Source organism: Pteropus vampyrus, unplaced genomic scaffold (genome assembly GCF_000151845.1).
Source record: "Pteropus vampyrus isolate Shadow unplaced genomic scaffold, Pvam_2.0 Scaffold127, whole genome shotgun sequence".
Lineage (NCBI taxonomy): Eukaryota > Metazoa > Chordata > Mammalia > Chiroptera > Pteropodidae > Pteropus > Pteropus vampyrus.
In genome coordinates this window covers 2,270,112-2,285,392 of record NW_011888908.1, presented here as the reverse complement: position 1 = coordinate 2,285,392, position 15,281 = coordinate 2,270,112, and the positions used below count along the sequence as shown (strand labels likewise).

General features: G+C 39.9%; 1 protein-coding gene across 7 annotated transcripts in view; it reads left to right on the top strand.

Annotated features, from left to right (window-relative positions):
* Positions 1-15,281, top strand: part of STAU2 (staufen double-stranded RNA binding protein 2) — a 232,365-nt gene that overhangs the window by 6,393 nt on the left and 210,691 nt on the right. For 2 of the 7 annotated variants that reach the window (XM_023534609.1, XM_023534608.1), the window contains exon 2: positions 1,044-1,109. In XM_023534609.1, the coding sequence (XP_023390377.1) occupies positions 1,092-1,109 (18 nt within the window). In that variant the 5' untranslated portion in view covers positions 1,044-1,091. Of the gene's footprint in view, positions 1-1,043; positions 1,110-3,575; positions 3,631-11,344; positions 11,477-15,281 lie in introns of those variants that run through there. The other 5 variants (XM_023534607.1, XM_023534611.1, XM_023534610.1 and 2 more) reach the window with 4 other exon arrangements.

The window sequence follows — 15,281 nt, the reverse complement described above, 5'->3', positions numbered from 1 at the left end:
AATAGGCATACACGTGTGTGTACATATGTGTATGTGTGTATATAGTGTGTCTATATATACGTTTATGTCTGTGTATATATATTTGTCTGTGTGTATATATTTCTTAAGAGCCTTCTCAGAGAAAGTTCAGCATTAAAATCTTATAAAAATTTCTATACAAGTTATTAGATAACTTGCTGCATATCGAGACTGTTACTGCTTTCTAGATAATTTTGGGGGGGTCTTACAAAATTAATTTTTAATGTAAACTTTTCCAATTACAAGATCCCATGATTATATGTTTATAAATTTGGGGTTTCCAGCCCTTCTTTGGTATCCATTTTTAAATTAAGTGTAGAAGAGATTTGACACATGAAAAGAAATGCAATCATGCGGACGAGGCCAGACCTAGAAGGAAACAAATCCAAATATAACCCGGGAGTGTGTCAGGGTGGTGACTATGTTTTTGAAAATTTTATGTGAAATTTTCATGTGCATTCAGTTTTTATAATGGTGATACTAAAACCACAAACAAAAACGTCTAGCTAGCTAATCTTCCTGTATACTTTTTTCGTACCACCTGGGAGAATACGTGTGTGTTGCATCTCTGGGCTCATTTTATTTCACAGAATGGGGACAAAACTGTTTAAAACCTTATTGGAGGAAGGAGAATATTATTAAATATTAATCTGAAAGTTCCCACTTTTGCTGGAATTGTCTTAGAACTCTAGAACTAGAAGGGACTTTGTTCAGCCTGGATCTGCACTGTCCAGTGTGGTCACCGCTGGCCACATGTGGTTATTCAATTTAAATTAACATCAAAGAAAATGAAAATTTACTTTCTCGGTTGCATTAGCACATGTCAGGTGCTCGGTAGCCACATGTGGCTAGTCGTTGCTGCCTTGGACAGCCCAGATGATAACATCTGTTTATCATCGTAGAAAGTTCTATGCTGATCTAGATCCGCTCCATTTTATATTTGACTTTGATTAAGGACATGTGTTTAAAGTGTTAATCATTGAGATCACTAAGTTGAATTTTATTTCTTCATTTTCATTTTCCAGTTTTTGGAGCCGTGAGGGATACAGCAGTTCGGTCAATATTGTTTTAACATGCTTCAAATAAATCAGGTGAGTTTGTGTTGAGGCCTGTCACACTTATATGGTGCTTGGGCCGTAAAACGTGGACCATTTTCACTCAGCTTTTCTATAACCATAACCTGACCGCCGCTTTGTAGAGCATTTCCATGCTGTCTGTTCTCCACAGCGGATTGTGCGGGGCGGTTGTTTGAGGATTGTACCGATAGTCCTGAATGCCGATGACTTTCAGGAGCATTGAGCGGACAGAGCGGTTCGTCTGTTCTTTTTGAGGTCACATCCCCAGGACCTGTTGGTGTGTTCGCAGTGCTTACAGTCGTGATCTGTCTTCAGCAGGTGGCAGTTCTGCAGACTGAGAACATGTCTAGTGACAAATCTTGTGAAGTAGTTGTGCCAGTGTGTTAAAGAAACTTTCCTTTTCCAGGGCACTGGGAAAGGCAAGAAGGAAATGCTCTGCTAAATGCATTATAACGTAGAATACCTGAGACTTGCTGCGAGAAATATTTTTCTTAGGACTTGGCATTTTCTCCAAGAACTTTATACAGTTAATCTTATCCTTTCTGAACTAATCAGGAATTGTATCATAACCATAATATTAGAAAATACTTTATTTCACATTTGCAAATCAAGAGAGATATTTAATTTGATTGTGAAATTTGATTGCAACAAGTAATTAATTTTGTTGCACGATTTGAGGAAGTGATACACGTTCCCTCCTGCCCTGCCCCATCCAGTTTACCTTGCTAGGAAACCTCCACTTCCTGTGCATCACACACCATCTCTAAGCCAATGGTTCCTATTTAGACCTGGTCTAGACCTCTTTTGTGAAGGTCTAGAGTCACGAAACACTCACCGACCTCATCTCTCAACTCGGACGTCTTTATACATCCCGGAGTTAACGTGTGCCCAGGAGGTGATCGCAGTGTTTCAGTTATGCCAGGCTGTTTCGGTGCCTGGATGGGGCAGAGTCACTGTTCGCATGGACCTCTCTTCCTTGCCCCTGTGCTTGACTCACTGGACGCCCGGGCCTACTATCTGCTCTCAGAGTACCCTGCCTGCCCTTTTATGACATCCCGATATTTGCCATTATATTCAAACACGTAATTGTTGGTTTAACATCTGTTTATATGTTGACTGTATGTTTATACATGTTGTCAGGCGAATGCTCCATGAAGGCGGTGAGTGACTTGCTCGCATCCTGAAGTCCTAGACTAGTTCTTGCTGTGTATGGCGTTCATGAATCAGCTGAATGAGTGGATGAATGGTGCTAGGGTTGTCACTAACGTAAGGAGATCTCCATTCTTTTCAATAAGAAGCACATAATTGTGTTGTCGTTATGGATATTATATGATGCTTTCTTTACACAAAGGCAGTTAATGTAAAATCTCTCCCTTATGCAAAATTCTTTGATTTTTCTCCTGGCATTAGAAAATTTTCTTGTGCCACAGATACTGCCGTCATCAAAGACGTTGCTGATGCTGGCTTACAGGCATCTTCAAGTAGCACGTGATTAGTGCTCCCTGTACACTCCCAGCTGCAGTCCCATTGGATGCACTGATGGAGCTTTACGAGACGTGACTTGCTTGCTGTGTCGTAGTGCAAAGTTGCCGCTGCGTGGCCGCAGGGTTACCGGCCGTTAATTGTATGGGGACGGCTAGAATAATCTGGTTCATATTCTGCCGAAGACAGATGGACATGATCATTCATTTTATGCCAGTCACCATCACTGAAAATTACGTTTACACTCTGCATGGCACACGCAGGTCCCTGTGCTCTGGCTAGAAATTGTGCACAGGGCCTGCAGGCATATACATGCGTGCTATGCTGGTAACAGATATGTATTCGTAGACTCACTTCAGGAGTCTTTTGTTACCAAGTTTTATCCCCCAAAATGTTTAAGTCTGAGCGGAAATGTTACCCTAATTCGGAACGGTAGAAGTTAGCAAACTTCCTCTCCAGCCAAACCTAAAGTCACATCGAATTCTTCAACTTACCAGTGACTTTTATGTTTGCTTATTTCCGTGGTGGCTGCTCTCCCGTTAGAGAGAGGTTTCTTGAGATACACGTGGAAAGGTACGAAAAGGCGAGAGAAGCTGACACCCAGCTTGAAGCAGTTGAGATTTTTACTACATGTTTTCAGCACTTTAGGATTAGTACGAAATGTTTATTTGGGAGGTCATTTTGTTGTCTTAAAACGATCGAATGTCACTAGCAGATTCTTCCATGTGTGTTCCTAGAGCTCATTAAAACCTAGGCTGTCGACTGCTAAGTTATTTGCTATTTTACTTGATAGTAATCCTGCCTGGCATTATCAGGGCACGTGGGACCGTTCACGCCCCGGGACCGTGGGTGGCGCTTCTGCCTCTGCATCGTGCTCCTCAGTTTCACTTTTGCCTTTTAAGACCATGTTTTATCCATGTGCAACTCATGTAGAAAAATTAGATGGTGCAAATAAGTAAAAATAAAAAAACCACAAATAATTCCATTGTTCTTTTACAGAGATTATCACTGCTAACATTTTGAGGTGTATACTTCTAGATTTTTTTCTATGCAGGTATGTTTTTCTGTGTGAATATATGTTATTTTAAAAAAACTGAGATTATTCAACACTTAATATTCTGAAGTGGCCTAATAATAATCTATAGTTCGGAAGTACTAAAATTTATTTACTCAAACCCTTATTGTTGGACAGATTTTATATTATAGTTAGTACCATAGCAAGTTTTTTTTTTAACATACATCTGTGTTCCTTTTTCCATTATTTTCTCATAATAAATGATTAGAAATAGAAATACTAGTCCAAGGGATATGTGGATTGTAAAGATGTTTGATGCATAAATACCAAAAATACAAAATTACATCTATTGGAATGCCTGTTTCCTTATGTCCTTGAAGATTTTTCAGTCTTGGCCAATCTGTCTGACAAAAGGTGTTATTTTAATTTGCATTTCTATGATTTGCTTATATTTGTTCTTCTGTGTTTTGTCTTTTGTGAATTGCTTGTATGTGTCCGCTGGCACATTTTCCTTCTTACTCATAAATAAGATTCTTTAGATTATATCCCCTTGAGGATTTCTGAGCTAGTATTTATAATCATTGCTTTATATTTTTTCATTCATTATTCAACAAATAACTAATGGGAACCTATGTAGGAGTTTGCTATAGTTTGGACCTTTCTTCCTGATGATTAATTATAAGCCCCTATGTAGAGGAAACCTATTTTAACATGAAGTTGTGGCAAATATGAATTTAGAAGGTGCATGTGCTGTGAAATGATATTTTAAAGTGAGTGGCTGACGTGGGAGAGTTTTGGGGGTTCGCTGGTGAGGCAGACTTGACAGGGTGGTGCTCCTGGGGTTTGGAGAGGCAGCTGCCGTGGGGAGAGGCCCCGGCCGGGATCAGCAGAGGTCTAAGTGGTCCCTCGGAAGAGGTTTGGTGGTAGACGCTGGGAGCATGGAAGCTCTAAGGCCTGACTCCTGTGGGTGAAACAGGAGGGCGGGAGAGCCCTCTGGGGCCAGACGGAGCCAAGAGTTACACTGAGAGGGTAAGGTCGCCCCAAGATGCACCGTGAAGTGAGTCCGGGGAGCGACCCTCAGGAGACAGGCCGAGGGGGCAGGGGCTAATGGTCTCCGGCCTCACAGGCTGTGGTGAGGAGGCGCAGAGAACAGAGGCAGAACGCTGCTGGGCCCGGCCCTCTCGCTGCCGCCACGAGTGTTGGTAGTGATGTCGCCGTCGCCGTTGCTGCCTGGCCCTGGAGGTTGCTGGGAAAGGAGGCCGTGGGTTGGTCATGAGGTGAGCGGAGGTTTGGGGGATGAAGCACCTGGACGGGTCTCGAGCCCAGGTTAGCTGCAGGTGTCCTTGTCCTAGCCGTGGGCACCGGGCACGCTGTTCTTTTCTCTTAAAAGCCGCTGCTACTTGACTCTTATTTCTTTTATCGGTCTGGTTGTGGAGTAGGATCTATGATCTGTCCATCTCTCTTGAAGCTGTGGATAGGATGCAGCCTACAGTTAGAGGACTAATACAATAGTACGTGCAGGGCGGTCAGCGTGTGTAAGAAGGGCTTCGGCGCTTTGGGCTTTGGCCGTGCTGGTGTGGCGGGATCTGTCCTCCGCGTGGCCAGCTTCCCACGGGGTCCCCAGCGATGGCCGCGTCCTGGTATTTACTGCATCGTGTCGTCCTCTCGCACGTTGTGTGGCCAGTAGCATATGGCAGAAGTGCTGGGTCATTTCCAGGTGTAGCTTGTAAAAGACACTGTGGCTTCCGCCGCCTCCTTTCTCTTCCCCAGTGGCCTTCTCCCCCGTTGCTCACTCTGAGGGTAGGTAGCTGCCATGTGAGTCGCCCTGCGGCGAGGCCCGCTGGCAAGAAATTGAGGCCTCTGGACAACAGTGTGGCTGAGCCTCCTTAGAAGCAGGTCTTCCAGCGCCTGTCAGGCTTCCAGCCCTAGACCACCGGCTCAGAAGCGAGGGCCAGTGACAGCTCGACTGCAGCCCCATGAGAGACCCTGAGGCAGAGCCACTATTTATTTTCTCTTCCTGCACTGGCCAGGACCTTCAGGACCCTTTTGAATAGGGCTAGTGAAAATAGACATCTCTATCCAACCTCTCCATGGTTTTAGTGTTCAGTCTTTCACCAATGAGGCTAGTGTTAGTGAAGGAGGCGGACGCCTGTTATCACTCTGAGGAGCCTCACTGTTCTTCCTAGTTGGTGGAAGGTTTTTTTTCCTAACCAGGAATGGTTACTCGCTTAGCCAGATGATTTTTTTCTACATCGACTGAGATGATCATGTGATTTTTACTTTTTATTTTAATATGATGAATTATATTGATTGATTGATTTTTTTAATGTTAAACTAACCTTGCATTCCTGGGATAAAGCCCACAGGGTCATAACATATTACCCTTTTAATATATTGTTGAATTTGATTTGCCATTTGAAATTGAAATTTTGTTTAGTTTTTTTGCATCTGCGTTCAGGAGCAGTGGTATTCTATTGCAGCTTGCCATTGTATATGTCTTATGTGAGTCTCCCTGTAGTACGAATACCTAGATGAAGAATTGTCGTTTTAAAGATAGATGTCATTGAAACTCTAATCGGTTTTACCAGATTGCCCACCAAAAGTTTGTATCCAAAGTTACATTTGCATAGTAGAGTTTGTACCCATTTCCCCACATCCTTGCTAATACTTGTGTGATCATTTTTTTCGTCTTTGTCAGTAAATTATATTTCACTACAATTTAGAATTTAATTTTTTTAAACAGTGTTTTTGAACAGATGTGTTTACTCAAGTTATATTGTGAGTTGATTGTACATACATTTGCCCTTTTTTCTATTGGATTAAAAAATCGATTTATATCATCTTATTTTATGGATGTTAACAGTTTTTCTTTACATGTTGCAAGTACTTCTCCTCCAGTTCGCAGACTTTTTTAGTGTTATTTCTGATGCGTTTTGCTCTACAGAAGTTTTACATTTTCGTGTTGTTAAATCTGTCAGTTTATCCCATTATGGCTTTTAAGTTTCTCTTATGTAGAAGAGCCTCCTATGTTACAGGATTATGACAAATATTTAGCCAGGTTTTCTTGTGCTTTTGTCATATTTTTATATTTTGCATTTTAATACTTCTGGAATTTATTTTTGTGTTTATATGAGACAAAAACTTAAATTTTTTCTCTAATTGATGGGCAATTATGATAGAGCAGTTAGATCCTCGGTTAGTGATTTTGCATGGACAGCCTTAGGTTATAGTCTAGTTTGAAGTCACATGGTTTGTTTTCATTATAGATGTAGAGAGGGAGTCACATCCTTCGAAGAGCCCGTGGAAGGTAAATTCCTTTGCTCTTCAGACTGTCTTTCTTTTCATTTTTCTTGGGAGTTAGGATGCGTCCCTTCCAATAGCAGGGAATAGGGAAGGGGAAGCCGGCGACGAGACGTGGAAGTTGTGTCCAGGTCGTTTCCCGTACCAGGGTCGGAAGTGGATTTTTCTGTGGAGGGACTTGCTGTGGCAGGTGAGGCTGACGGTGACTTCGCTGGCAACAGCTCTGGCTGCAATTTAACCGCTTTAAAAATGTTGCTATTCTCGATTCTGGCATAGGAAACTTCTGGTGTTTTGGTGGATTTTGGTCACAGTCTTTTACGCTATGCGTTTTTCCTGTGCATTCTGTCGTCTGCTAACGATCTGCCATTTGCCACAGCGTGGCGTGTTTTATTTGCTTCCCCTGCGTGTGTGCCCTGGACAGGACGGGACTGCCACTTCCCTTGCTAACGTGGTGATTCCTACTTTCCTTAACTGCTCCAGTGACCACCTCTTGTAACCTGCCTTTTTATCCTCCCTTCACCTCAAGCGTCCCTATAACAGCCTTATTATGGCATTTACCGTATTGTCATTTATGTGTTCGTTTACTGTTCATGTTTTTTTTCCTGGCTGCAAGCTCCTTTTGGGACAGGGAGTTTGCCTGTTGACTGAAAACTGGGAGCTGCGTTATTCTGGTACGGTTTGAAGATTCAAGTTCCAGAGCATGCAGGACGTTTTATAAAGATACAAGAATAGAGTGTATCTCAAAAAATAGAGTGTATCTGTTTTGTTGAGTGAGCAGATACTGTTATTATAAATAGCTATTTTACTAGTGTTAACAAAGTTACAGAGAGTTACATGTAAATACATTTCATACCAACAAATGTAGAATATGAGAAATCTTAACTGTAATTTATATCACAGGTGAGAATTATTCAGTGGAAACAAACTTATGATGTTATGTCCATAGAAAAAATAAATGTTTTATACAGGATATTAAAGAAGTATATTTATGTGAATAAGATGAACTTATTTTAACAGAATATTTTAACTCAGAATATTTTTGCTTAGAAAACCAAGGGAAAAAATTTGATAAAACGATATCACTGTTTTCATATTTGATGATAGTGTTTAAAATCATCATAATAATACATTCTTATCATTGTTAACAGTATCTTGTATCATTTCATTCAACTCATACCATCATTCTGTAATATAAAAACAGTTATTATTTCTATTTTACTATCCAGGAAAGCAAGCTTTAAGTACTTTCTCAAGATCATGTAGCTATCAGCAACTGGCAGAGGTACCCAGAACAAGCTCTTAATCATCGGATGGCATTTGCTCTCTCAAAAGCAAAGTCTTAGATTATGAGATTTCTTATCATTAATTTAACTTACTTCTAAGTAGGTGTCTACCAGTCCAGCCACCAAATTAACTCGAAGCCTATTTCAAAATATCTTCATTGAGAACATTCTTAGGTCTCTTGAAAATACATGCAACAGTGTGTATATGTCTCACTTTTTGTACTGCTGACTTTTCTAAAAAGTTATATAAATTAAGTTTATAGACCTCAATTTTTATAGACTGGTTTGTTTTATAGTTTTGTAGATGCTTTATCAAAATTTGCTTTAATTTTTAAATTATTGCTCTATCACTGAGCTCTGTCAAGTAGTTAATACTAGTAAGATTTCTGATTAGAGCAACAGCTATTTAAAAGTTTAATCATATTGTAAAAGTTTCAACTAAGACCAGTTATTTTTAAATTTACCGACTTTAAACATTTGCATTTTAGCTTTAAAGTTTTATCGAAATGAGCTCTTGCGTGTGTTTTACACACCTTTCACACCAAAACTTCAAGTCACACATTAAAACATTTTATTGGATTCATGTTATTTTTATGAAGCAGAAAGTCAAAATTAATGGAGTATGAGTTTAACGCCATGTTATTAGTCAGCCCTTTCTTTTAGTTTGTTTAAAGCCTAAGCTATTAAAAGTTTTTGCACTATAAAATGGTCACATTATATTTGCATGCGCCTGGTTTGTTTTGCATCTTAGCAGACGAATATGCAGCTTTGCTGAGTTATGAAAATTACATAGTAACACTGCCAGCGCTCTTTCAGCATTATGCGGAATCAGCTGCTTCTTACCAGACTTTAATATTTTCTCATTTTTAACAAATTGTCATTCTTCTTTTGCTTTTTTGATATTCAGGTAGCTGTGTTATCTGTTATGCTTGAGTATTTAATGGCATGGACCAACACTGATTTTATCTGTAGGTCATCTTGTATTTTATATCAAGTGACTGACTTTCTGTTGCAATTTGTAAAATCCTTATTTGAATGATACACAGTGGAATTAGGTAAAACGCAAGTTTCCTCACAATTCTTGGCTTGCTCTTATCTTTTTTATGCTGTTGCAAAAAGTAACGATTACTGGTTTTTGTTTGTTTGTTTTTTGGTTTGCAGGCCGCTTAGAATGGCTTAACCGTAGGACCAGATGTCATCTGTATTGATCCTACAGTTGGTTGCTTAGATTCTCTTTCTTCTTACTTATGCCCTATTAGGTATTTATGTAATAGTTTTCTTATAATTTCTTAATTATACTGATCATGATCAAGTCACTGTACCAAATTATCGGTCCTGTAAAGGCTATTAAAGCATTCAAAGTAGTATTTTCTACATTAATCTTTGCCATAGAAAGTTCATAGATGAAGTACCTAAAACCAGCTATTTCCATTCATTTAACGTATTCTTTGTACAGTGTGACTACAGTTTAATTGAGGAGGAAATAATCCGCTTGCATGTATTAACACTGATTAATGGAAGATGAAAGAGAAACTAAAAAGCAATTAAATGTATAAATGAGATGAAGGAAAAACAAAGGATAAAATAATATAGTATTAGGAAAATGTTCTGAAGTGGTAATAATAATTGCAGTAGAATTTAGAATACCAGACGTTTAAAAATCTTAACCTTGTAACGACCTTTGAGTTAAGTAGGGTAGATTTATTTTCCTTATTTTACAGATAAAGACTAGAAGGCTTAGTAAACTTAAGTAAAAATCATTAAGACCTTGCAGGTTTGGGAAGAATTTCTTAAACAAGGCAAAAGAAGCACAGACCATAAAAGAAACGATTGATGAGTACAATACATAAAATAATCAGTAGAAAAAAGGACAGAAGCAATTCCCAGAAGAAACCCAAATGATCAATAATACATGAGAAGGTGATCAACCTCACTAGTAATCTGGGAAAATTAAATAATGGCGGAGAAATGAAAATTAAATCGATAGTGGGGAAATCAGAAAACAGTCATGGGATACGATCAGTCGAACATCAATCAGGTTGTCAGCAATGGAAACACCCGACCGCACTGCACGTTTTCAAGGAGGAGGAGAAATGGCGAGTCTCGTGCTGCCGGGGAAGGTGATGGGGCAGGGTCAGCCCCGGTGCCGTTTGGCACCGCAGTTCCACTCGTAAGAGCGAAGAACGGGAAACAGCCTCAATGTCTGTGAGTGGGGGAGGGGAGTACGAAAAGGACATGATGTTGCGATGGAGATTATACGGCAGCTAAAAGTGACGCGCTGCATGTGTATAAGTTACAACCTCAAACACGTAACGAGAGTAGAGAAAGTCGTGAAAATGATATATTTATTATATTCCTACTTATGTGACAGTAAACCTACACGTATCAAGACTGTGTTTCTTCATGGATATACATGCATGCATATAAATGTATTTTAAAATATCCCAGAGGTGTATATTCTCAATTCATATAGTGGTGGTTTCTGGAATAGATAAAGGGACCTTAAGTGGAAGGCAATAATTTTTTTTTTTTTTTAAAGTAAGACAGAAAAAATGGAAACTGTTAATTTCAGTTCTAGATGCTAAGGACATGGGTATTTGTTAAATTATTCTTCCTTCTACTTCTTTCAAAATTTGTTAAAAAAAAAAGAGGTTATTGCAAAATAGTAGTTACAAGAGTTACTACTTAAACTTAAGACTTGATTCCCAAATTTAGACCTTTTTAATTTAATATGCTGCCTCAAAATTAAAAAGAAAAGTAAGATCAAATGATAGAAAAGGTAGACAAAATGAGTTTTATAGTAATAAGATTCAGGAGAATTATGTGCTTATGGTACAGTTTTTTGAGAGGGAAGGAAAGGTATAAGTTAAAAATTATTATAATTCTATGTTATTTAAAAATCTTAAGCATGCTTTTAACCATATGTATGTATAGAGAACACCTTAAGTACTTAGGAAAAAAGTTACCTTAATTTATTGTTTAAAATGTGATACAAATTTCTGTTGCATGTAATGGAAGACATTAGATTATTTGAATTTTTATGTAAAATTCATGAAAATAATTTAATCCAAATATACAATCTGACTTCAATCTAAAAATCGTCACAATTAGCTTTTCTTCCATTTTTTAAAGTCAAGAATGACAAAAACTTTACAGCCTTTTTATTTACAGCTTCTCTCCAAGATAAAATGGCAAACCCCAGAGAGAAAACTCCAATGTGTCTGGTAAATGAGTTAGCCCGTTTCAGTAGAGTCCAACCCCAGTATAAACTTCTGAAAGAAAGAGGGCCTGCTCATTCCAAGGTAAGGTTATCAAGAGAGGTGGTGAGACATGCTTATCAAAATCTTTCAGATTTAACATGTGAGGTGTTAATTGTGCTCCGTTTGGGGGGAGGGAACGGCCGATGGCCTGAAGGTTCTGAATATAAAATATAAAAATATTTCGAAGTCTGTAACTAGACAATTCGTAGCTCGTTATGGTTTACGAAGCTCTTTCAGATACACAGTACCTCATGAAAACCTTAACAGAACCACGAGATACGGATTTTCATATCCATTTTGTAAAATAAGAGTGTCAGGCACGGCAAAGTTAAGTGAGGTGCGTGATCATTCATCAGCGCCCGTGCCCACTCGCATATGCACGCTTCGGCTTTCGAGTACAGTGTGCCTTCCAGCAAGTCACAGCAGCTACAAGAAAGGTGGAGACAGAGCAAGAAGAGCCTTGCTCACCTACTGAGACGACTTCTCCATTTCTTAATTCTAAGACCATTTATAAAAATTGTGTAACCAGGACTATTACTGCCCATGCATTCTCCTGTAATGTTCTTTTCAGTGAAAAAGCCATTTATATTTACATACAGCCTCATATATACATGTTCACGTATACACATGTTACAAAGAAAAAGGCAGCTACTGCATTTATGCCTGGGCTCTGTTCCTCTGTTTTTAAAAACTCTCAGTTGTGCACACATTTCTTTAGCACGTTTTTAACTTGGATATTAGAGATTATGATAACGATCATCAGTTTTTACATATAATATAGAAGCAGTTGATTCTCTAAAAATTGTGTATTCTTCGTAGAACAACTAGCTAGTGGATTATTTTCTACCTTCTTCAAAGAAGGAAAATAAGATGAAGTCAAAATATGTTAATTTTGTTTCCTGTTAGAGGCTTTTATGAAGGATTTCTGGGTGACAGTTTAATTTGTGCATAGAGGGTTATGGCCTCGGTCTACCTGTCTAGTCGTGTATCCTGACTCATACTTACTAATTCATACCCATTTCGTTCTCATTTTCTTTCCGCCCTTAATCATGCTGAACTGTTTGCCTTCCTTAAGCATGTTTCATGTTTCTTTTTAAGCCACTCTGCCTTTGCCTGTGTTGTAATGTCTCTCTGTCCGGAAGGTCCCTTTGCTCGTCCTCCTTTTTGAACACTCAGCTCCCATAACACGTCTTCCAGACCTCTGCGACACCTCCCGGATCCCCCCAGCAGGGGCTCGGTGGGACCTTCCAGCGTTCTGGTCGTAGCCATGACCGTGCTACAGCACAGGGATGAGTGCTGGGCATCGCTGTGTGCCAGCCTGAGCTCATTCAGCGGTAATAAATAGTTTCTTTTCTGCATTTGGGGTTTCCTCTTTCCTCTAGTGCATGTCTTTTGTGTCCCGTTGCCTGTCCAATCCGGGGATTCTTCCTGGAGATCACCCTCCCCACCAGCGTTTCGAGTTTCATGTTAATAGACTGACCCCCTTGTCCCTCGTGGGGGTCGTTAACCTCTGGGCGATTTCATCTCATTTCTCACGGCCCACTTTTGCTTTCTCTGACACTCATCCCCCTTTAATCTTTGGTGATTTCACCGTCTAAGCAGATGGTGGTTCCAGCATGCTTCCCTTTCAGTTTCTCGAGTTATCTATCTGGTCTTCCACTCTCCTTCAGCCCCTCATTCCTGTGTCACAGTCCTGACCTCGTCGTTACCAATAGCTGCCGGACCCTCCATGGTTTTAACATCAAGCCTTCCTCTCTGACGCCTCCTACCTTTCTAGTTCATTCCTTCTGCTAGTTTGACTTCAGTATTCCTTCCACACCTTCAATCCATTGATTCTTCCACCTTTTGACTGTTCCTCACTTCCCTCGGTCCAGCTGAGATTCCGGATGCCCTGTGTGTCCCCTCAGTTCTCCTCCTCCCCTGGGAGTACTTGTTTGGCAGATCCGCACCCTAAGTCTGAGTCCCGCCTTCCCTTCTGAGCCGTGGCTGGACAGCCTTTAGAGGCCGCCCTGCTGTCCCGTACTGGATCCCAGCCCGCTCACCCCGCAGGGCCATTCGTCCGGCTTCCCCGCCCGCCCCTCACTCTCCCGTGTGGTCAGCTCTCCCTGCTGCTGGACCAGGTTTGCGTGCTCCCAGTCTCCTCTGGGAAGCAGTGACCTTGTCTTACGTTTATATGCTTTCCTCTCTCCTCCAATGAGTCTTACAGGATCTGAACAGCTATTGGCAGTTTTTAATATGTGACTATCAAATACAAAGTAATTATTTTAATGTTCGCCTTGCTCCTTTGTTTTTCTGCTCCTTTTTAATGGAACTCAAGTACTTTATTACACCTCACATTAATGTGAGTTATTGTGACATTGCTGTATCTCCTAGGTACTTAAATACAGTTCTTAATTTTTCTGTGGATTGTTGTTTTGATTTTCTCAAATCTCAGAAGACTGTTATAATGTAGCGTGTAAGGAAGAAAGCCTTGAGTAACAGAGAATGGCATTTTCTTTTTTTTTCCCCCTTTATTTCCCTGTTTTGGTGAGTCGCCAGGATACGTGACAAATTGCAACAAGAACTGCACCAGCACGCGCACCCCGAGCGCTGCCTTCGGAGTAGATGACCCCGAGTGGGGCAGTGCCACCTGTGGCCTCGGAGCCTGGCAGTCTTTTTTTTTTTCTTTCCATCCTTGCTAGATTTGCCAGGCTCCGTCTTTGCCTTACATTATCCAACCCGTGTGGCCTTGAGCCGCTAATCGGGAGTCTCAGTTTTCTCATCTGTAATGGGAGAAATACAATACCTTTTCTAGTGCGGTATAAGGGAATGACGATTTGTAAATTCTTAGCGATTATGTCGGTGATGGAGGGACCCAGATAATTTGATCATTGCTTGTTAGTAGTATATAGGACTTTAAAAAATCGTTGGTCAAGTATCTACTGAGCATTGACTATGTGACAGGCACTGCTCTGTGCTGGTGCTTCCTGCTCGGCCCTCTTCTGTAATGTCACTCTGTATATTCTGGATAAAAGTTCTTCATTAGATATATACTTGGCAAGTGTTTCCTCTTAGTCTGTGGCTTATCTTTTTTTTTTTTTTTTGACGGTTCTTTTGAAGAGCACTAGTTAATTTTAATGAATTTCGTCTTATCCATTTGTTCTCTTATAGTTTGCACTTTTGGTATCGTATCTAAGAAATCTTTGCCCCGTGAAAGACCATAAGCTTTTCTTCTGTGTTATCTTCTAGATATTTTATAGTTTTAGGTTTTACATAGGTCTTACATTTAGGTCTAATTGCCATTTCGAGTTAATTTTTGTATGTGACGTGAGATATGGAACAAGGTTTATCTTTTTCTGCACAGGGATATCTGTTTGTTAAGGAGGTTATTCTTTCTCTGCTGCATTGCCTTTGCCCGTCTGTCACAAATCAGCTGTCCATGTATGACTGTTTATTTCTGGACTCTGTTCCATTCTGTTTCTCTCTTTTCCTGTCTTTATGCAAAATGCTATGCTGTTTTGATTACTGTAGCTTTATACTTCTTGAAATCTGATAGTATTAGCCCTCTAATTTTGTTCTTTTTCAGAATTGTTTTGGCTAGTCTACATCCTTTGCATTTTTATAGGAATTTTAAAGTCAGCTCGTCCATTCTATAGAACACCCTGCTGGGATTTTGAAAAGAACTGCCATGAATCTATAGCTCAATTTGGGGCAAATTGACATATTAGGAAAATTGAATCTTCCAACCCATCAATAAAGTATATCTCATTTATTTAGATCTTCTTTAATTTCTCTCAAGAAATATTTTATAGTTTTCAGTGAACAGGTATTTTTCCTCTTTAGGTATTTCATATTTTTGATGCTATTG